The sequence below is a fragment of the Ceratotherium simum genome, chromosome 14 (genome assembly GCF_057802395.1).
Source record: "Ceratotherium simum simum isolate JZ-2026a chromosome 14, ASM5780239v1, whole genome shotgun sequence".
NCBI classification, from domain to species: Eukaryota; Metazoa; Chordata; class Mammalia; order Perissodactyla; family Rhinocerotidae; genus Ceratotherium; species Ceratotherium simum.
Window position 1 is genome coordinate 29,916,811 of NC_141913.1, and position 22,459 is coordinate 29,939,269.

Consider the following 22,459-nt stretch of genomic DNA (forward strand, 5'->3'; position numbering starts at 1 on the left):
TGGATCTCTCTGCTCTGGTTGTGAATGTAGAAATTGGTGGCATAATATTATCAGTGAAAGTTAACCAAGCAAATGGGGAGTCTATAGACTAGGTTTCACAAAGGGAAATATCCCTAAATGAATCTGTAAGAAGACTTGGGAAGCATAAAGAACCCAGTGGAGAAAATGCAGTCAGTAAAGCAAGAAAAGGAAGAATACATTTTTTATCAAACCGAGAGAGAAAAGAAGCAGATGTCAAAAGCTCAGTATGAAGTCAAGGCATAGGAACAGTGGAATCCAGAGTAAAGAACAGAGGTCAAGAGATTAAGTGGGAGGTTATTTCTGGAAAAAGATCAAGAAGAGGTGTAATTTATCACTGACATTTAATTGGCCTCCATGGTGAGATGCACAGAAATACCACCAGTATTTACAAGACTATAGACAGGTCAGACAGAATTAATCAATCAGATTTCCGACTGGACTCATCCCTCTGTTAGGCATTGTGGCAATAGGAAAGATGCGCTTCTTTCAAGTTAGAGGTTAGAAGACCAATGTAGCACATAAATCAATTAGAAAATACTGTTTCACAGCACAGAATATTGGTTTCTATAGTCCCTCTAAAACACCTTGCTCATCGTGGTTGATCAGTAAATACTTGTTAAATGAACATAAAAGTTGTTTGTGCTTTCCAGATTCTATGTACTATAAAATTGGAGAAGAGGAGAAATTTAACGAGGGGTAGATAATTAGGAAAATCTAAGAGGAGGTGGAGCTTGAACTATGCTTTTTATAGTAAAAGAGGCAATATGAAGGAAGACCACATTTGAGAAAAATGAAAAGGGATTAGTAAAATAATTTCTCCATTAATTAAATCATTGCTCAAGCACTGAAAATTTCAGTCAAAACCCCAACTGTCTTATCTCATTTATTATTATTTCATCCAGAAAGATACCTGATTTCTTTCACTAAGTAATACCACACTAACATATGTTTCTGGTGTTCATTAATGAATATCACGTAAATATCCTTTCCTACTCGCCCACGTGAGTACATTCATATGTAAGGACAAGGCATTATCCTCTTTAAGGCACAGTAGAGCTCAAGAATGACCTTGAACAAGCTGTTCTTTGAACTTTAGTCTCCTCACCCAGTGAAAGGAGAGAATTGTAGTCCTAAACTCTATGGTTTCTAAATCAGAAGCAAAACCTAACCCCATCATACCATTGTTTTTGTTTAAATGACATCAATCTGAAGATATGCACACATTATGGTCAAAATGAATATATTGATTTCTGTACAAATTAAGGTTTCTGCTAATTTGCACTGAAACAATTGAAACAATAAACTCAATGATAACAACAAAGTAGCTTTTAAGTTGATCATTTAATTTTACTTTTGATAATGCATATGTTTTTATTTAGACTAATACAACGTAAATTATAACCAACACATTTTAAATATCCTCTCATTTGAAGCGTCTGCTCAATGAAGGAGAACTACTGAAATATAAACTCTTCATGCTGCTGCTGTTGTGGGAATAGGCAGACTTAAGGCCCCACAGTTGTCTGTGGCCTGATCATTGCACAGATGATCAACTTGTGAAGTGAAGAACTGGTATTTATTTATGATTGGCTACACAGAGACACACTAATGGTGCATTCTGTAAATTTAAGAGAAAAAAACAAATACACTAAACCTATTGCATTCATTCATTTATACATTCATTCATTTATATGTTAATTCTTCCATTTATTCATATGCATGATCCTTGTAACACAAAATTGGAAAAAAAAATCATATAACTTATCACAAATCTCACATCCTAGAAGCACAAATAAGTACCTGTACAAAAAGACAAGGGAACTAAATTTTATCAAGTGTTAAGAGCAAGCACTATGCTAAGCATTTTGCATATAGCATTGTATTTGATCTAAACATGCTAAAGAAGCAGGAAAACCAGGGAACTGGATGTGACTTTTGAGATAAAGTTCAGTAGTAAAGAATGAGGTGCAGATCATTAGAACAAGAGCAAAAGTGTATGATTTGAATGCTATTCCTACTGTATTGGAGGGACACAAGAAAGTCCTACATATCTAGAGAATAAAGCACATTTGACACTACGATGGGAGAAGGGATGATAAAGTAAGCTGGATCAAGTAACTTAAAGGTTTTGAAATTCATCTTAAAATAGAAACTTCTGCTGTAAGCAAAAGAAAACAGTAATTAAAACCAAAATGCCAAGTAAGTTGCATATTTTAGAAAGAAAAGTATGATGTTATTGAAAATGAGAAATTAGAGATGAAGGAGACTGGGGGTTGGAAGTGGTTGAAATACCTCACAACATGAAGGTCTGTGAGCTAAGGCATCAGAACAGAATTGTAGAGGAGGGGGTGAATTGAGAGACATTTCAGAGAGAAAAAACTACTGTGCTCTGCACTCCATCTGTGCTAGAAGTTACTATTGTTCCTTAACAATCAGACATATAGAATAAAACTATCAACTTTATTTCACAAAGCTGATTGGAGCACTTTGATTGGAGGTGTGGCCACATTGGTTTCCTAATAAGTTATCTTAGGACTTTACTTACCCCATCCAGTGCAGACAGAGATAATTAATTACTGATTTCTTCGGCAGGAGTCTGCCTCAAGAAGTTGCCATCATGGTGAAATGTAGCCCAGAAAGTACCCTTTCCACAGGCAGGGGAACAAAAAGGACAATCCAGAGGTGTTGAGGCAAGCACTTGCAGATTCTTCTTCTGCACTCGCAAATCAAACCACTTCCACGTCCCACGGAGAAGAGTAAGTGATGATTGTGAAGTGTAATCATGAGTGTGTAAATCACCTGGGGTTCTTGTTAAATTATAGATATTGATGAAGTAGGTCTTGACCAAGACCTTAGATTTTACATTTCTAACAAGCTCCCAGGAAATTCTTAGGCTGATGGTCCATTGAGTAGTTAGCGGATAGAGAGCCCAGGATGGTTACCGCAGCAAAGCTTTCCAATGTTAAAGCAGGGTCCGTGATTCTAACTATAACATCTCGGTTGAATAGGGTGCTCTAGTTCTCCGATTGCCTGAAAAGTTCAGGACCAAGGACAGTTATTTTTTGCACATTATAACTGTCTATGCTCACAATAACCAGTAATTGCTGAAATCTTGATAAATGTGCCCCAATATAACCATAAGAGGATAATTCAATTAAACACTCATAAAACATCCAGACTTAGAAATGTTGATTCCAACTCTTTCATGCTTTTTATAAAATCTCCCTTCGGGCTCTAGAGGGTTTAAATATTTTTAAATTAGCTCATTCTGCCCCCATAGGTCTTCATTTCTTCATTTGTTTTATTTGATCACATTAGCTTATAAGCTGCCTCATATATTTTTGGGATGTGTTTGGGGACAGAAACACAATAATGAAATTAACATTTCCTCCTCCAAAAGTTGGGCCTCAAGGTGGACTGTGCTTCTCTGTCATCTTTACTTTCTTCATCACAATGCTTTGCACATAATAGACCCTTAATAAGTATTTCTTGATTGATGTATACATTTGAAACTTTTCATTACTTATGTGGATCTGAAATATTAGGTTTCCCAAATCTAGTTTTTCTTTCTCTCTTTAGAACTTTACTCAATTCTTTCTTCTTCAAAGTGCTAGTAAGTATATCAAGTTTATCCTTTCAGCTTGGAGGTGATAATTTCCCATTCTGGGGGAGATGGATGCTATGCCCCAACATTTGTGCACTTAATTAAAGCAGAAAAAATTCTTAATTAGTGTAATAAATGCAATTAAAAATGTCTCTAATGGAGAAACTGCTGCTCAATTTTTAGAACAACAGAGAGGTAATGGCCAGATGGGTTAATTAATCAGAGTTAACTTTCATTTGATGAATACTTTGAGGTTCTCTGATACAATGAGATTATACAAATACCATACATTGTTGTTATTATATCCTCATAGAATATCATCTGGACCCTACTTCCTTAGGCCTCTCCACTTAACAAAGTTTTTATTTTCAAAGCTGACCTTTGCTGTCTCCAGGTGTAATTCCCTTCTATCTATATCGCAAAAATAACTTAAGCATGCCACAATGAAAGAAGGTAAATGTCAATTTTCAAAATTTTAAGAGATTTTTTACACATTGAGCAATGCATTACTTTACTTCTTTTGAGAGAGAAACATCTTTTTCTGTCACTGTTGTTAAACTCTGTGAGTGACAACATTGTTTTGCGAGTAGAAAAGACTACCATTCTCCACGTTGTGCCAAGTCTCAAATTTCCATCAGCCAATGATTTTTGAGCATCTACTGTATATCTTCTGTGAAAGAAGTTTTGGTTACTTTTGATGACTTTTATCTATACACTTTGTAAAAATGATTGAGCCTCTTTCTCATTCCTGTGTACCATATTTCTTGTTGGATCAAATTTCTGGTTGGAAAAAGAATCAACTAGTGCCTGAGATTTAAATAATTAGAGAAACTAACTCTGGCTCCAAAAGCACAATCAATGACCTCCTCTCCTGTGTGTGCACACTGATAATATCCTAGTGGTGCTGAGTTGTGGGAGAAAACAAAGTTCTGTGGCCGCCATTGCTCTTTGTCAAGGCTTTACACAAAAGTACTGACTGTGCTATAATAGAGAATCAGCTTGCCAAAACATTACAAGAGGCTGAAGCTTCTAACTCACTGAAACTCTACTTAAGTTATTATATGCTTGGATGGCTGCAAGAACAACAGATAGCTATGTAATTAATGCAAAGCGTGTCAGCCTCCCTCACTTCCTTCTCCTCTCCATTCAGACCAGTAATGAGTCGCCTCCTGACACACAATCACAACGCACTGACAAACCATCTTGGTGGTGTGTGAAAAAGACACAGAAAAATCCAAGAACCGTGACAATGTTAGCAAGCACAGTTCCTCTTTGCCAGAAATTTCCCATCATAGCTGTTCATGAGGCAGAGACTCCTGGCTGGAGGAGTCATTATCTGCCGGGCTACAGACCAACTTCCAGGTCTGAAGGACTCTTATGTTATCACATTGAAAGCAAAAGTTATCTTTTGAAGAAAGAAGAAAAAGAATGATTTAACTCTTTCTCCTTATGTTAGCAATCCTGAGAAAGTATTAAAAATAAATGATTCTCTGAAACTATTACACGTTTTACTGCTTATTTTCGCCACTGTATGAGGAACATGTACCAACCAAGAAATTAGATAGTTTCTTTCGTGTAGCTTCATCCAACAGATTAAAAAAGATAATAATGTTAAATTTTATTATTAATAAAAATTGTGGAATTTCACCTGATATACCATGAAATGTAATCCTCACCACTGTGCTTTATTAGGTCTGTCCATCAGCATCATCATTGATTGACATGCCCAGTGCACTGTTCCCTTACATAATTGTGCTAGTTGCTACAGGTAATATTTGAAAGCATGAAACACAATCTTTGACCCTGTACTTTATCTTAATATAATTAGTGAAATAAAATTTCTGTGTAAAAAGATGCAGAATAATTGAATGCAATAAAATGTAATTCCAAATGAAAAATACAGACCAAGATATATAATGGGAGATCAATGACTTAGAAAGGATTACCATTGGAGAGGGCAAAACAGGTACAAATCCTCCAGGAATGGTATACTGCAGAGTAAGGAAATTCTAGACCAGAGTATATGTGAGAGAGCAAGAAGACTCAACAGTTAAAAAAAAATAACCACTAAGTATGTCCTCACAGGTAGTAATGTGATAGCAATAATACTCTGCACTGGGAACAAAATTGGTTATCAAAGGAGGGAAGACATAACAAATAAAAGTTATAGTTAAAGACTTTTGAAACTTGTGTTCTAGATTTTTAGAGAAGCTTAACATGAGAAACAATAGTGAATGATTTAGCAAAAAAGATAGTAGGGCTAATTCCTACATTACATGGTATAAATGCTAGCCTTCATAAGAATTCACATTAAAGAAGTATCATTGGAAACTGGAACAATCCAGTAGAGTTTCATGAAGGTGATAGCTCTTGACTTGCATTTTGACTATTAGTTAATATTTGAATTTTTAGACAGAGGAGAATAAATACCAGATGGAAGTAAAGCGTAATATAAGCCATGAAGTTGGGATTAGATATTGCATGTTTATGGGACAGTAAGGAACTTAATTCAATTAAAGACACAATGCAATAGGGAATACTGATCTACTGAGGTTTATAAAATAATTGATGAAAAGTGTTATTTTAGGTAGATTAATCAAGAGCAGTGGTTCCATGCTTTGATTTTTAGACTCCAGATAGGCTCTGAAAATAAAGCTGCATGTTCATGTGGCTCTATGTACACAGTGAAACATGTATCTACTAAATAATGAATATATTTGCAATGTATATTTCCTTTAAATATGTATAAGTATGACTAATACAATGAAAATAAATTTAATAAATAAAATCTCCTCTAATCTAATGCCGTTCTATATTTTCTCAACTAACAGATATAGTTATTATCTTTACTGGGAGATGCATTACTTTCTTAAACACACTGCCAACTTATATTGCCATTTGTTTTTCAGTTATCAAACATAAAATGCATAACAGATGCTTAATATATTTTAATTTATTGATTCTTTGTTTACTGAGTTATACTAACCTAAATACCACCATTAAAATGGCAATATTTAATTGTTTTCTCTTCTTAAAGTCTTAATAATTAATTCAGAATCCATTTCTAATATGTGGAGTTATAAAATATGTATGTTCTCTATCGACACTAAGACTTTTTTACTCTATTTCTCCCTAAGGAATTAGACTATCTTTTTTTTGGTCACATAGCAGTTGTGGTGTATTTTTGAAGACCAGAAAATAAAGATAAGCTTAGGATTTAGCTGAGAGTGGCACATTTTGAAGCCAAATGAGCTTGTTTCATGTACCCCACACTTTGGATTTTCATCACTTACAACATGTCAACTTGCTAAGCACAAATATTCCATCCTCCAAAAAGCACTAAATATTGAAAACAAGATTTGATGAGACAGAGTAAGTAGGGTAGAGGTGATATAATAAAACAGCTCAAATTTACAAAGAAGTTTTAGCACATACAAATAAAAAAAACACCAACTCCTTTCCAAACCTTGCTTCCCACTGCAAACACACAGCTATTTACCCTCATAACTTATTTCTGCAATAATAATACATTTTTCTTTCTCAAGAAATGTAGAGTGCTGGTGGATATGCACTTGGTAGTAGAATATGCAGTAACTTAGATGTTGATCTCAATGTTTTAAATTGAAATTGCACTGATTTGTGAGCTTTTTTTTTCCAATCTACTTTGTCAAGGAACGGTTAACTCAGCAGGCCTAGGTTGCTCAAACTCTGGACATTCCAAAGAAATGCCTGTCTTTAGGACTGCCCTTGGCCAGCTCCTGGGAGATAACCCCTGAGCCTGTGGAATATTCTTCCTGATAATAAGATTGTTTTGTAGCCTGAGGCCTTGAGCCATGCAGACCAGTTTAACCATATAAATTTATTTTGACAATGTGATTTCTGGTAAATGCTTGTTTTTCCTCTGGAAGGAGGAGGAATAGAGTCTGAGCAGCTGAGTTCAGACACTAGGGAAATGCATGCCTATGTGACTAACCCTCCCCTAAAATCCCTGGACACTAGGCATGGATTAGTTTTCCTGTTTGGCAACATTTCTCATGTGTCCTCACACATTTTTGCTGGGAAAACTACGCTCACTCCCATGGGCAGTGCACACTTGGAATCTTACATCTGGTTTCTCCTGGACTTTGCCCAGGTGCCCTTCCCTTCACTGATCTTCATCTGTATCCTTTTGCTATAATAAAGCATAACCATGAAAATAACAGCTTTTTTGAATTATGTGAGTCCTTCTAGAGAATCATCAAGACCTGAGGGCAGTCTTGGGGATCCTCAACACACTACCATTTTCTAATTATCAATAAAAATTTCCCTACTTTGGCCTTCACTGCTTTTCTTCTACTCTGAACTCTCTTCAATACCAAAGAATTTAAGGGATTTGCAGAACCATCATTTGGATTGTTTATTATTATTTCATATATTTACAATTTCTCAGTTAAATTAATTGCTTATTTTAGCACAAACGCTGTGATTACCTTTTTCTTCCAAAAACATGCAATGTTTTCATAATACTCAGCACTACCTAGGCACTCAATCAATGCTTTGACATTAATGACCAGCCAAGAAACTGATGGAATCAATAAAGAACCAGGAACATCTATTAGTAATCGAGCTAATCATGTTCGACAGCCTACAGCAGTTGTCCAGAAATACTCTGGATAACTGTTACTGGGCTGCCTAAGCACTGACGGAGCCTATTTCGGCCAACTTGTATCTGTGCTTTGCACATGGTAAGCACTAAATGTTTATGGAATGAACGTTTAGTACAAAATATACAAAAAGACATTTAGTGCAAAATTGTACAAGAAAGAAATCTTCTATTAGATTCTGTAAGAACCATGGTTGAATTTTCTAGGAAGACTTAGGAAGGGTAGACTTAATGGAAATTCTGAGTTTGAATTAAATATTTGAGGTTGAAGGATTGTTTCACGTATCTGAAATAACCTTGATGGTTACCTCAATCATTTACTTTCGTTTTGTGTGCTGCTTTAACACATAATTTAGTGGATATTTTATATGGTATAACAAAATTTCTGTGCTATACTGAGAGTAATTCTTGAGAATTTTTGAGTAATGGGTAATAGCTGTTTAACACTACATTCAAAAACAAAAGCTTACATTTTTCTGTACAAGCTTATACAGATCATAAAATTCAACTCAATACACCAATAGAGAAAGGACGTAAAGGAGGTGACACTAGGTATTATCAGGCTAACATAGCTGATAGTGACAGATGATGGAGTTGAGGGGAGTAAACTTTTGTAAGTTCAAAAAAGTATGTAGTTCTTTGCTTCATTATCTTAAGTCATATTACTCAGAAACCTGAGATAGGTGCGAAGTGGTCGCTTAGGGAATGTGTTCCAGGAAAAATAGGTAAGAAAGTGAGGGATGCCAGCAGAAAAGGAAAGGAAGCCAAGGAAGAGTCTGGTTTTAGGCCAAGTCCTGCAGAACATGAATCAGGCCGAATCCACAGGGGGATCAGGGTGTGTAAGGTACACCTCAGAGTTGTTGCTTCTACATAAAGGAGGCGAGCCTTCATGCCATCGAGTTACTTGCTAAGGGTTGCCCTGTAGATCTAAACATTCCCCACTCTTTGTGAGCACAGAAAAAGCTCTTCCTTTTTCTAGAGGACATCCTCTGAGAAGAGTCAGAGGTGCAGGCCATTAAAAGCAAAATCAAACAAAACTCTAAAAGAGATCCAAGGGGCTTCAAGTGGAGCCCTGACGATATCTACTAGATTAATAAAAATATGTAGTTGTGCTATAAAATATGATCAGTGGATTATTTGTGCCTCAAAGAATGATATTCGAGAAAATGTTGAAGAAGAATTTGAAAATTCTTTGCAATAAACATACCAGCCTTTAAACAACTTGTCTCATTAGTTGTTAGGAGGTAGAGATTAGTGTGGATTATGGAGTGAACCCAACGGACAAGAGTAAATGGTACAATGAAAGAGGAGCATCCAGCCAGAACCAAGATGAAAGATGTTTAAATCAACTGTGACTTGGAAGGTCTTTGGCCAGGAATATATTTTCTTACAGGAAAAATATACCATAGACCCAGAGTTTGACTCTGGTAAATGTGAATCCTTTGGTTGAAGAAGGGAATTTGGGCCTACAATACATTTGATCGCTGTTGTTAAAATAAATAGAATTTAATTAAAAGCTTATATCATGTAAGTACTAAATTTGGATAGTTCAGAGAGTATATTAGGGTGCAAGAGATTTCCACATATTGAGGTATATGGGGTAACTATTCGGGTTCAAAAAATTGATTCCGCTTGAACTAAAGAAGCTTGACTTATGGCCTATCAAACATACATTGTACATATGCTTTAACCACTAAAGTGAAGAATGCACTCTCTTTTATTTTTATTTCTTTTTTTTTTTATTGTGGCAATATTGGTTTATAACATTATATATATTTCCGGTGTACAACATTATACTTCTTTTTCTGCATAGATTACATCATGTTCACCACCCAAATACTAATTACAATCTATCACCACACATATGTACCTAATCATCCCTTTTGCCCTCTTCCCTCCCCCCTTCCCCTCTGGTAACCACCAATCCAATCTCTGTCTCTATGTGTTTGTTTGTTGTTGTTTTTACCTTCTACTTATGAGTGAGATCATATGATATTTGACCTTCTCCCTCTGACTTATTTCACTTAGCATAATACCCTCAGTGTCCATCCATGTCATCACAAATGGCTGATTTGCATCATTTCTTATGGCTGAGTAGTATTCCATTGTGTATATATACCACATCTTCTTTACCCATTCATCCCTTGATGGGCACTTAGGTTACTTCCAACTCTTGGCTATTGTGAATAATGCTGCAATGAACACAGGGGTGTGTGTATCTTTAGGCATTGGTGTTTTCATGCTCTTTGAATAAATATCCAGCACTGGAAAAGCTGGATTTATGGTAGTTCTACCCTTAAATTTTTGAGATAGCTCCATATCTTCCATAGTGGCTGCACCAGTTTGCACTCCCACCAGCAGTGTATAAGAGTTCCCTTCTCTCCACATCCTCTCCAACACTTGTTGTTTCCTGTCTTGTTAATTATAGCCATTCTGCGGGACATGAGGTGATATCTCATTGTAGTTTTAATTTGCATTTCCCTGATAGCTAATGATGTTGAACATCTTTTCATGTGCCTGTCGGCCATCTGTATATCTTTTTTGGAGAAATGTCTGTTTAGATCTTTTGCCCATTTTTTAATTGGGTTGTTAGTTTTTTTGTTGTTGAGATGTATGAGTTCTTTATATATTTTGGAGATCAACCCCTTATCAGATGTATGGTTTGCAAATATCTTCTCCCAATTGTTAGATTCTCTTTTCATTTTGTTGATAGTTTCCTTTGCTATGCAGAAGCTTTTTAGTTTGACATAGTCCCAATTTTTTTAATTTTTTCTTGCCCAGTCAGACATGGTACTTGAAAATATGTTGCTAAGATAGATGTCAGAGAGCATACTTCCTATGTTTTCTTCTAGAAATTTCATGGCTTCAGGTCTTACATTCAAGTCTTTAATCCATTTTGAGTTAATTTTTGGGTATGGTGTAAGATAATAGTCTACTTTCATTCTTTTGCACATGGTGGTCCAGTTTTCCCACCACCATTTGTTGAAGAGACTTTCCTTTCTCCATTATATCTCCTTTGTTGAAAATTAGTTGTCCACAGATGTGTGGGTTTATTTCTGGGCTCTTGATTCTATTCCATTGATCTGTGTGTCTGTATTTGTGCCAGTACCATGCTGTTTTGGTTACTATAGCTTTGTAATATATTTTGAAATCAGGGAGTATGATATGTCCAACTTTGTTCTTTTTTCTCAAGATTCCTTTGGCTATTCAGGGTCTTTTGTTTTTCCATATAAATTTTAGGATTCTTCGTTCTATTTCTGTGAAAAATGTTGTTGGAACTTTGCTAGGGATTGCATCGAATCTATAGATTGCTTTAGGAAATATGGACCTCTTAACTATGTTATTTCTTCCAATCCAAGAGCACAGAATATCTTTCCATTTATTTGTGCCTTCTTCAATTTCTTTCAGCAATGTTTTATAGTTTTCAGTGTACAGATCTTTCACCTCTTTGGTTAAGTTTATTCCTAAATATTTTATTCTTTTTGTTGCAATTGTAAATGAGATTGTATTCTTTTCGTTTCTTTGTTTTTTGTGAGGAAGATCAGCCCTGAGCTAACATCCATGTCAATCCTCCTCTTTTTGCTGAGGAAGACTGGCTCTGGGCTAACATCTATTGCCAATCCTCCTCCTTTTTTTTCCCCAAAGCCCAAGCAGATAGTTGTATGTCATAGTTGCACATCCTTCTAGTTGCTGTATGTGGGATGCAGCCTCAGCATGGCTGGAGAAGTGGTGCGTCGGTGTGCGCCCAGGATCCAAACCTGGGCTGCCAGTAGCAGAGCGCGGGCGGTAAACCTCTAAGCCACGGGGCCGGCCGGTTGTATTCTTAATTTCTCTTCCGCTGCTTCGTCCTTAGTGTATAGAAACACTACTGATTTTTGTATGTTGATTTTGAAATGAGTATGGTAAAGTTGCAGGATACAAAATCAAGAATGCATTCTCTTAAAAGAAGAATTCATACTTCACCTCCTACACTCTATTGGTAACACTGGTATTAATTCCTCCTCCCACCCCATACCAGGGTCATGTTGACCTGCTAATTTGCAACTGAATACCTCTTTGAAACTTTGGTGAAGACATATCCTGGGCATATTTAATGTATGTTCTTTGTTCTAAAAAGATATAAGACTAGATTGTACTAAAAACCATGTTTCTTTGGAATGCTTTATTCCTTTCTTGAAAAGCCCTTCCCAGATTATAATCCTCACCTTAGCTCAAGTAAAACTCATCTTATCTCTCTTATCTATAGAATGATTACTGGTTATTTTGTGTGAACAAGGGAATATTTTGTTTCTGTTTTTAACCTCTGTTTGTTTTGCATGTTTTCCTGCTGGCAGACTTTTCTCTTCTATTCAGTTCTATGAGAACTTAGGAGGAATTTTTCTGCGAAGATCCCAGAGTGGCTAAGGTTGTGAAAAATGAGAATTTATGTGTGTAGTAAATTGCAAAGATGAATTGAAAAATTCCGTTCATGTACACATGGCCCTTTGTAATGTGACTCTGCTCTTTTCCTGAAATGGTGTGTGTTCCTCCACTCTTTAGGTCGGGGATGAATTTGTGACTTGCTTAAACAAATACAATTCAGTGAAAGTAATGTACAATTCCCAAGTTCAGGCCACAGAAGCTTTGTAGCTTCTCTGTCCTCCTCTTGAAACCTGGTGCTATCATATGAAGAAGTTAGGGCTAGCCTGCTAGAAGATGTGACCATGTAGAACTGAGTCTCTCAAGCCTGCCAACCTGAAATTGAGCTTCCAGTAGACTGCAGCCACGTAAGTGACACCAGGAAATACCAGCAGAAGAACTCAGCTGAACCCAGACCAAATTGCTGACCCATAGAATTGTGATAAAATAAAATGGCTGCTGTTTAAGTCATTTAGTTTTAGGGTCATTTTTAAGGTAGCAAATCCTAACTGATACACTGTGGCACACATAAGTGCCAGGACACACAAGTGTCGAGCTTGGTGTTTGGGTTTGCACCAAGTCTACTATAGACATCATGCAGAGAGACCCCACTGGTACTTTTACATGAGAGTCTCTTGAGAAGTTGCTTAAAAATCTGTTTGAAAAGTATGCAATCAAAATCAGGGTATATTTTACTCTACCTGTTCACCCCCTTAATTACACAGACAACCACATACTTACATATACCTTAATCAAACCCAGGAGTCTCTCTGGAATATCTCCTTGGGTAAGTGATTGGGAAAAGCCTTCGTGAGAAGGAATTGAGAGAAGAAAGAGCTTATCGTTATATGTGTTGATTACTTGTCTTTCTAGTAATAATAACTTTCTATATATTATCTATCAAACTATCTCTCTATCTATCCATTCAATTTATCTATCTGTCATCTATCTATCTCTGGTCAAAGAAAAGTAGTCTAGTAATTGGCTGGTGCTTCTATTTATTGCAAAGGGAACATCAACCCATTTAGTATGATAAATACATTTAATGTGTCTTGATCAGACATAAGAGGTTAGCTATTATCTATGGAACTGATGGAAAAAATGGGGCACAGCTACACCTGCACTTTCCCAAAGTGCCTATAAATGCCCTGCTCAGCAACAGAATTCTGAAATCTGTAGAACAACTTGTCTCCATTGGGTTTAAAGCCCTCCTCATCAGTCATGTTACAATATTCGTGGTAGCAAACGCTCTAATTAAGATTATGAACAGACTTCACAAACATTTTCTGATTACCTTCTCATTAAAAACAAAATTTTTTTAAGTTGTCCTCTTGTCTGACATGTTTTATATTTGTTCCTCTCTTATGGTTTCCACACATCAAGGCAAGAACTTCTAAATAGAAGGAAAGACTTAGGGAGAAAAATAGCAGATGCAGACAAGTAATGGCAGTTTGTTCTGAACTATGTGACTGTCCTTTATTGTCTACTCTTTGAAAGATGCTGTAATATTTGTCCACCTGGTCAATAAATTCCAAATAACTCTTGAGCCCCATAGTGCTATGTGCAAAGAAAAACTCAAGGAAAAAATACTGGTCAGTTTAGATTGATAAAATATATCCCCTAAATGGGAGCTACACTAAGTGAAAAAAATAAAATAATATGTCCTCAGCAAGCCAATGATCATAAGGAAAACATATCTGCTCTATTGACCAGCTATTTTGTGTATTTGATATACTTAATATAACAATCTTCTTCCAATATGGGGAAATAATCCAATGATTGACATAGATGAATTAACCTTTATATCTATATATATTTTGCTTTCCTTTCACTCATTTCACTCCCAAGCTCTTTTGTTTTCTTTTCCATTTATGTTGTAACTTGTTTTATCAATTCTTTATTTTGTAAAACTTTCCCCTACTCCAATATTTTACCATAATTTCCATTCTTTTAAATGCAAATTTATCTGTCTCATTTATGGACATATGGCTATTCTAAGTAAATATACTGTGTATACTTGAAAAGAATGCATGTACTGTAGTTGTTGGGTGTGGTGTTCTGTAAATATCAATTAGGCCAAGGTGTTTCCTATTGTTCAGATCATTTTTGTATTTACTTATTATTTTTACCTAATTTTTCTATAATTGTTGGAATAAAGGTGTTAAAATCTTCTACTATAATTGTTCAATTGTCTAATTTTCTTTTAATTCTGTCCACTTTTCCCCATGTATTTTGAAGTGTTGTTATTTAGTGCACATACATTTATGATTGTTATGTCTTCCTGATGGATTGACTCTTTATTATTATGAAAAGCCTTTTTATCTCTGATACTTGTCTTTGTCTTGAAGTCTATTTTATCTCATATTAATATAGCCACTCTAAACTGCTCAGGCTTTCTGCTGCCTGGTATATGCAAGGCAATTACTGGCATGGCTGAATTTTGATCTACAGTTTTATTATTGATTTTCCTATTGTCCCCTGAATTTTTTTGTTATTGTTTATCTGAAACCATTTTTTAGATATAACTCATTGCATTAATTTTAATGATTACTTCAGATATTACAGTATGCACCTTTAACCTTTCACATTATGATTTGAGTTAATATTTTACCACTTCAACTGAAATATTGAAACAATGAAACTATTTAGCTCCTTCTCCATATTTCTGTTATAGTTCTCATATGTATTGTATCTATATTCATTATAAACTCCATAAAAAGTGTTATATATATTTAACAGTCATGTGAATTTTAAATAAAGAGAAAAAATTGTTTTTAAAATGTATTTATCCAGTTATATGACTGCTTAAAAATGCTTTTTATTCCTGGAGATTTGAGTTTTCTTCTTTCAACCTAAAGATCTTCTGATAGCATTTCTTGTAGTGTAGGTCTACTGGCAATGAATCCTTTGAGTTTTGTTTTATCAGAAAGTGGCTTATTTCAACTTCTTTCTTAAATGGTATTTTCACTAGACATAAAATTCTGGATTGGAAAGCTTTCCTTATTCTTTTTATCAGCACATTAAATATGCTGTCTCACCCCATTCTGGTGCCCATTGTTTCTGACAGAATATGTACAGTCATTTGAGTTGAGTTGTTGTTTAACCATCCATGATGTGTTATTTTCTTCTAGTTGCTTTTAAGATTTTCTTTTCATTTTTTTTTATTTCCATCAATCTTACTATGATATGCCCAAGTGTGATTTTCTTCATATTTATTATTCCTGGATTTATCTAACCTTCAAACATCTGAAAATTTCTGCTTTTTCCCTAAATTGAGAAGATTTTGCTCATGATTTATTTAACTATTTTTCTTCCTTTTTCTCTCTCTCCTTATATCAGGGATACATGTGTAGAACTTTTGAAATTTTTTCACAGTGCCTTAAACTCTTTAAAATTTTTTTCTTTTTTTCTCATTTCTTCAGATTGAATAATTTCTACTAGTCTGTCTTCTAGTTTATTGCTCTTTGTTCTGTCATATCTTTTCCACAATTAAGCCCATCTAGTCAAGTTTAATTTTTATTTCATATATTATACTTGGAAGTTCTAAAATTTTCACTTTTTTAATATATATTTTTTATTTCTCCCTTCTGGTTTCCTACTTTTTCATTCATTGCAAGCATATTTTCTTATACTTCAGTGAGTATAATTATAATAGTTTCTATGAAGTCCTGGTTTGATATTTCCAAGGTCAGTGTCATCTAGGAATTGGCTTTTGTTGATTGTCTTTTCTTCTTCTACTCAACATCATTGTATGTCGAGTAATTTTGAATTGTATACTGGACATTGTAAATGTTATGTTGTTGAGAAGACAGATTCTGTTACATCCCTCTGATGGATGTGGATGTTTTAACTTTTGTTTTAGAAGGTAATTAACTTGGTTAGTCTCAAACTGCAAACTCTGTCTTGTTTTCAGTGGATGGCTGTTCAAATTGCAGTTCAGTTACTTTAGCCTCAGCTGAGAGCCAATTATATTCTGCCCCCACATGTGTAGTAGTTCAAGATTCAGTTAGAGATTTGGCTAGAATTTATACACAGACTTTGAGCTATCCTTTTCTAATTCTCTTTTTCCTAGGATTTTCTCCTCATTTTCTGGTGGCTGTTGTTGCCCTGGGTTTTGTCCTCTGGGTCTTGCCAACACAAAGATGTCAGGGTTTTAAAAGGAATTTCAGTTATCCTGTGCCTTTCTGCAAAGTAGGCTTCCATAATGCTAAAGCTGTATTAGGAGAAAATAACTGGTGCTGGTTTCTTCTTCTAAAGTTTACTCCCTTCCCAAACCTGTTAAATCTCAGGGATTGTGTATGTGTATATGGGTGTCCAGACTTTATAGTTGTTACCTACATGACCTTCAGTCTAGTAGGGATTTATTCCACTATACTTGTAGAGGAACTTCATATATCAATTTGGCAGAAAAATGTTCAAAACTATATAGTGAGTTTCTCAAAAAGGCTGAGTGAACTTTGGAAAAGTTGTTAGAGTGTATATAGCCATTTAGTTTTTAAGCAAGTGTTTGTTAAGCATACTTGCCAGGCAGTATAAGAGTAGAAAGAAAAATTTTAATATCATCCCTTATCTCAGAAATATGACACTCAAGAAATAATAGTCAACATAGATACTTTAACTTGAAACGTATTTTAAACGCAATGCTATATCTAATGCTTTCATTGAGCATAGTAACAATTATGTTAATAATATAATAATGTGCTCATTGCTGTAAGTAGTCCCTCTTTGCTAATCTATAAGGTGATTCTACAGGAAAAAAAGTTTAAGGCTGTAAAATCAACTATATTTCAATATCTGCAACGATATGTACCTTACTTTAGACTTTTGCTGCAACTAACTTTGGCAGACAAAATTGAGTAAATAAATTATAGTCTTCCTTCCCTTTCTTTTTCCTGCTAGGTCTCCTTCTCTTCTTCATTCTGTTCTTGCCTACAACAAATATTGAGTCCCTGTTTTGTGCATGGCACATTATAAAGCTGTGAAAATTAAACCGTAAGTAGATCAGGTAAGGTACCAGCCAACTGAGCTTCTATTGTATCAGAGAGAAAAACAGAATAAAGAAAAAAAAATCAGATATTAATGAGTGTAATGCAGAAAATAAACAGCAGGAGTTCGTAGAGAGTAATGAGATAGCTTCCTTATACTGGGTGGTTGAACAGAAAGTGAATTGTAAGATAGAGCCCATAGTGGTCAAAACTATGTACAACAATGTATATACAAAAATATATACGTAGAGAGAGAGAGAGAGAACTTAACACAGGATACAGGGTCCAAAATGATGATCTTGAAACTGGTTACATCCTATATTAGCTTTGAACATGGAAAAATTACTTAGCTTTCTTGAATCTAAGTTTATTCCCTTGTAAAATGGCTTAAATGAGGTAATTTAGAGGAAACAATACAGGGTCCTGCACATAGAAAATATTCAATAAATATAAGCTAATAATATTATTAGTAATTTCTATGCCAAAATAGGAATAGTGGCTGTAAAAATAGAATATTGTAAGGATTAAATGAGTTAAATATATTGTTTCACATTTGATGAACTAAAATATTGTCAGATCTTTATTCTCTGGTGATATTATTAAAAGATTAGTCTTATTTACATTATGGCCATACTTTGTATTATCTCAGTATTTACTTAAACACACTTCTTATTCTCTCACCACAAAAAAAATTAATTCAACATTTTTAACTGTACATAAAGTATAGTACTGTCAAACATATTAATTTAATCTCTGACTGGGAGTTTGTGATAATTCAGACACTGGTATATTGGAATATACTTCTTTACCATGAAACAAAAATGTTTACTGATAAAATAAGTAGTACCAAAGGGAAAAATTTAAAGTGCTTAAGAGAACAAACACTTAACAGTTCTTTAACTATTCCTGCCAATAGAAATAACATTGAGGGCCTGGCCCCATGGCTTAGCAGTTAAGTGAGCACGCTCCACTACTGGCGGCCCAGGTTCGGATCCTGGGGGCGCACCGATGCACCACTTCTCCGGCCATGCTGAGACCGCATCCCACATACAACAACTAGAAGGATGTGCATCTATGACATACAACTATCTACTGGGGCTTTGGGGAAAAAAAAAAAGGAGGATTGGCAACAGATGTTAGCTCAGAGCGGGTCTTCCTCAGCAAAAAGAGGAAGATTAGCATGGATGTTAGCTCAGGGCTGATCTTCCTCACAAAAAAGAAAAAAAAAAAGAAATAACTTTGAGAGTTTACAATGTGTAGGCACTATGCTAAATTTTTTAATTTAGTTTTTATTTTATCAAAGTTATACGTGCTTCTAGTTTTTATTTTTTAAATCATAATAAACATACAAAAATTTTTATAGAATTCATCAGGAAAGGAAGTTGTTTCCTGACCCCACTTCCACCCCCACATTTCCTGTTACTCAGAGAAAACCATTTTTTGGTCTTTTAATAGATCTATTTGCTGTTTTCGCCTACATCTCTAAATAATATACTTACATAGTTACTTCATAACTGTTTAGTAAAATGAGATCTTAGCAATCTTTCTCACCCCATTTTGTCCTCAAATATATACACTCTTCCTATTTCTCCGTCATCCAAAAATGATTGTCATAATTTGGATTAAATCTATATTTAATAATTTACACATTGAATAACATTTTTGTTTTCTCTGAAGTTAATAAGTGCCCAGTTTCTTTTTTGTTTACTGAAGTTTTCTATTAATTTTCACTAGTTTATTTCATACTTTCCTCCTTTTGTTGAAATTTTATTTCAATATATTAAGATATTTTAGGTATTCGCTCTCTGTCATCTTCTTGAAGCAGTCTTTCCAGGTGTCTTCTGACTTGCTTCCATCTGGATAGACTGAGCTCTAGAACTGCTGTCTCCCTGTCTTTTGAAAGTTCCCTTCATCATCATTCAGGGGACACCCTGTACTTTTCTATTGTGTCAGAACCTCTGTTTCCATTTTACCATATCTCTTTTTTTGGTTTATTTCCTTGCTTTTGGCAAAGCATGTTATACTGTCATTTTATAAGAAAGGGTGCATGGGAGGGAAACTTTTGCAACCTCCCCTGTCTAAGATGTCTTTATTCTCCCTTCACTCTTGATTGATGGTGACTAGCTACAGTATCCTAAGTGGGAAATAATTTTATTTCAGAATTTTGCAAGCATTTCTCCATTGTTTTTTAATTTTCAGTTTTGTTTTAAGAAATCTAATGCCATTTTGATTCTCAATCCTTGGTATGCAAACTTCTTACTCTCTGTAAGCTTAAAAATAATCTACTTGCCCATATCGTTCTGAAATTCAAGATGCTATATATTTGTATAGTTGTATTTTCATTCATTTTCTTGGGCCCTTCATGGCTCATTCAGCCTGGCAACTGAATTTCTTTGGTTCTAAGAATTGTTCTTGAGCTATTTCCTATTGAAATCCTTTCTCCATTTCATCTCCCCATTGTCTCTTGAACTCTGTTATGCAGATATTGGATTTCCTGTACTGGCCTTGTAATTTTCATGTTGTTTCTCTATTATTTTTAATCTCAGTGTTTTGCTCTTCTTTCTGAGAGATCTTTTTCAAATTTATCTTTCAATCTTTTTGTTACATTTTTCATTTCTTTTATTATAATCTTCAGTCCCCAAAGCTCATATTTGATCTATTAATGTTCTTTTTATATTATCCTCTTCTTATTTCATAGATTGTCTATCTCTCTGAGCTTACCTGGACACCGATCTTCATTTTCCTGTCTTAGGATATTAAGGAAATATTTTTTTGAAATTTATTTTTCCTGCATAGTCTCTTTTTCCACATATTCTTGTTAGTTTATTTGTTCTGGCTTCTCTCTTGGTTATCATTTGCTGTCTACTTACATGTATGAATGTAAACTAAGACCCTTACTGGAAGCTCTGAATTCATGGCTGGGAATCATCAATCATAATGTTCACTCAGGGTAGTCTAGTTTGACTTTTCACTGAGCAATCATCCATATCAGCACATTTAGAACTTTTCCCATGAGCTGGTCATATTTTCCAGAAAAGACTTGATTTCTTTTGCCTGCAAGGCAGCATCTTGGCTGAAATTCTGGTGGTTAGGTTGGAAAAGAAGACTAAGAGTCTTAACAGTCACCAAATCATGGTCTGCAATATGACGCACCCTCCCACAACTGAGCTGGACATGGTCCTGTCTAGAGACCACTGCTTACCCTCTTCAAAGCAGAAAATTCCAGTCTTCTGATAGAGTAAGAGGTGAAAATTACTTGCTTATGTAAAGTAGGAGAAGGAATCTGAAAAGAGTCTAAATCAGTGTTTCTCAGTGGGAGAAATTTGTTAACATTTTGGGCAGGATAATTCTTTGTTGTATGGGATTATCACATATAGTGTAGAAATATATCATTGCTGATCCCAGCCCACTTAATGCCAGAAGCACCCCTTAGTCATTGTGATACCCAACAATGTACTCCCGTATTTCCAACACTCCCTGAACATGAAACTGACTAGATTGAGAAATGATTTCTAAATACAGCTTTGTCCACTTTTCTTACTTTAAGCCCTGTATAAATCCCCTCCCAGAGATAGCAATAATTCTTGAGATTTTTAACATTTCTTCCAGAATGCCACCAATTCTTGAGGTTTTTTGGGTTTCTCCAGTGTAAATTGAATTGTTTCTTTGATTTATCCACTGTCAGTTTTGAATTCAGCTTATGGGGATCCAGTGAATTATTTAATATCCATTGACTTTCTAGCTTCCAAAATGTTATTGCTATTGTTTCCTTTTCTTTTTTCTCTTTGTGGGTTTGTATATTTTTAAAAAGATTCCCTTATTGTCATTTTAGTGGGGGTTTACCAGGGAATGGAAGCTAATGAGTACATTCTACCTGTTGTCTTTAACTGCTGCGATAAATTCCTTCTATGTACTATTTCATTTACGCCCACAACAACCATCTGCGGAAAGAACTCAAATTATCTCCATTTTTTATACAAGGAAACCGAGGCTTACAGAGCCTGTATGCCTTGCCTAAGTGGCCCAGCTATTAAGAAACAGAGCAATACATTTTAAGCCAATTCTCTGACCCTCAGCTGCCTTCTCTCAGAGGATTTTTGAGGGATTCCTTCTGGTTGCATTTGGGTGCAGGCTGAGCATAGTGTGGAGAGGAGGGTGTGGGCAAGAGGCAGTTTCAAGAACTGGAGTATGGGTTTCCTTCCAAGGCCTCATAGGTCACAAATAGTTAGAGGCTCCATTTTGCTTTGGTCCTCAAAACCCTGCTGACCTATGTGAGCAGAGCCCCAGATGGCCTCGAAAGTCAAGTTTTGAGGTTTTAGAAAGAAATTGTGCCATATTTGAGTTACTCACCACCTTGCTTCCCCCTGTTCAGACTCCATACCTTATTTCTATTCCTCATCATTGAGTGGAAAATTTTAAATATCATTTTTAGAGGGAGCCACATACTCCTTAGAAAATCTGACTAGGGGCCAACTCAGTGGCATAGTGGTCAAGTTCTCTCACTCTGCTTTGGCAGCCCAGGGTTCACAGGTTTGGATCCCGGGCACAGACCAATGCACCGCTTATCAAGCCATACTGTGACAGGCGTCCCACATACAAAGTAGAGGAAGAAGGGCCTGGATGTTAGCCCAGGTGCAATCTTCCTCAGCAAAAAGAGGAAGATTAGCAACAGATGTTAGCTCAGGGCTAATTTTCCTCACAAACAAAAACAATCTGACTAAAGTAATAAACTATCTCCTAAAAATAATTCCCTTACACAAACATTTCCTCATGCATTTTTAGGTAATTTTCAGACCCTCTGAATCCAAT

At 35.3% G+C, this 22,459-nt stretch overlaps 1 protein-coding gene across 8 annotated transcripts in view; it reads left to right on the forward strand.

Moving 5' to 3' along the window:
• Window positions 1-22,459, forward strand: part of LOC147915291 (uncharacterized) — a 249,875-nt gene that overhangs the window by 127,590 nt on the left and 99,826 nt on the right. For 4 of the 8 annotated variants that reach the window (XR_015554305.1, XR_015554303.1, XR_015554304.1 and 1 more), the window contains one exon: window positions 2,614-6,375. The exons of 2 other annotated variants lie outside the window; for them this stretch is intronic. Coding sequence is in view for 1 of the 6 variants with exons in the window: in XM_087439163.1 (XP_087295289.1) it covers window positions 2,614-2,710 (97 nt within the window). In the remaining 5 variants the exon portion in view is untranslated. Of the gene's footprint in view, window positions 1-2,613; window positions 6,376-17,564; window positions 17,825-22,459 lie in introns of those variants that run through there. 2 more of the 8 variants (XR_015554301.1, XR_015554302.1) reach the window with 2 other exon arrangements.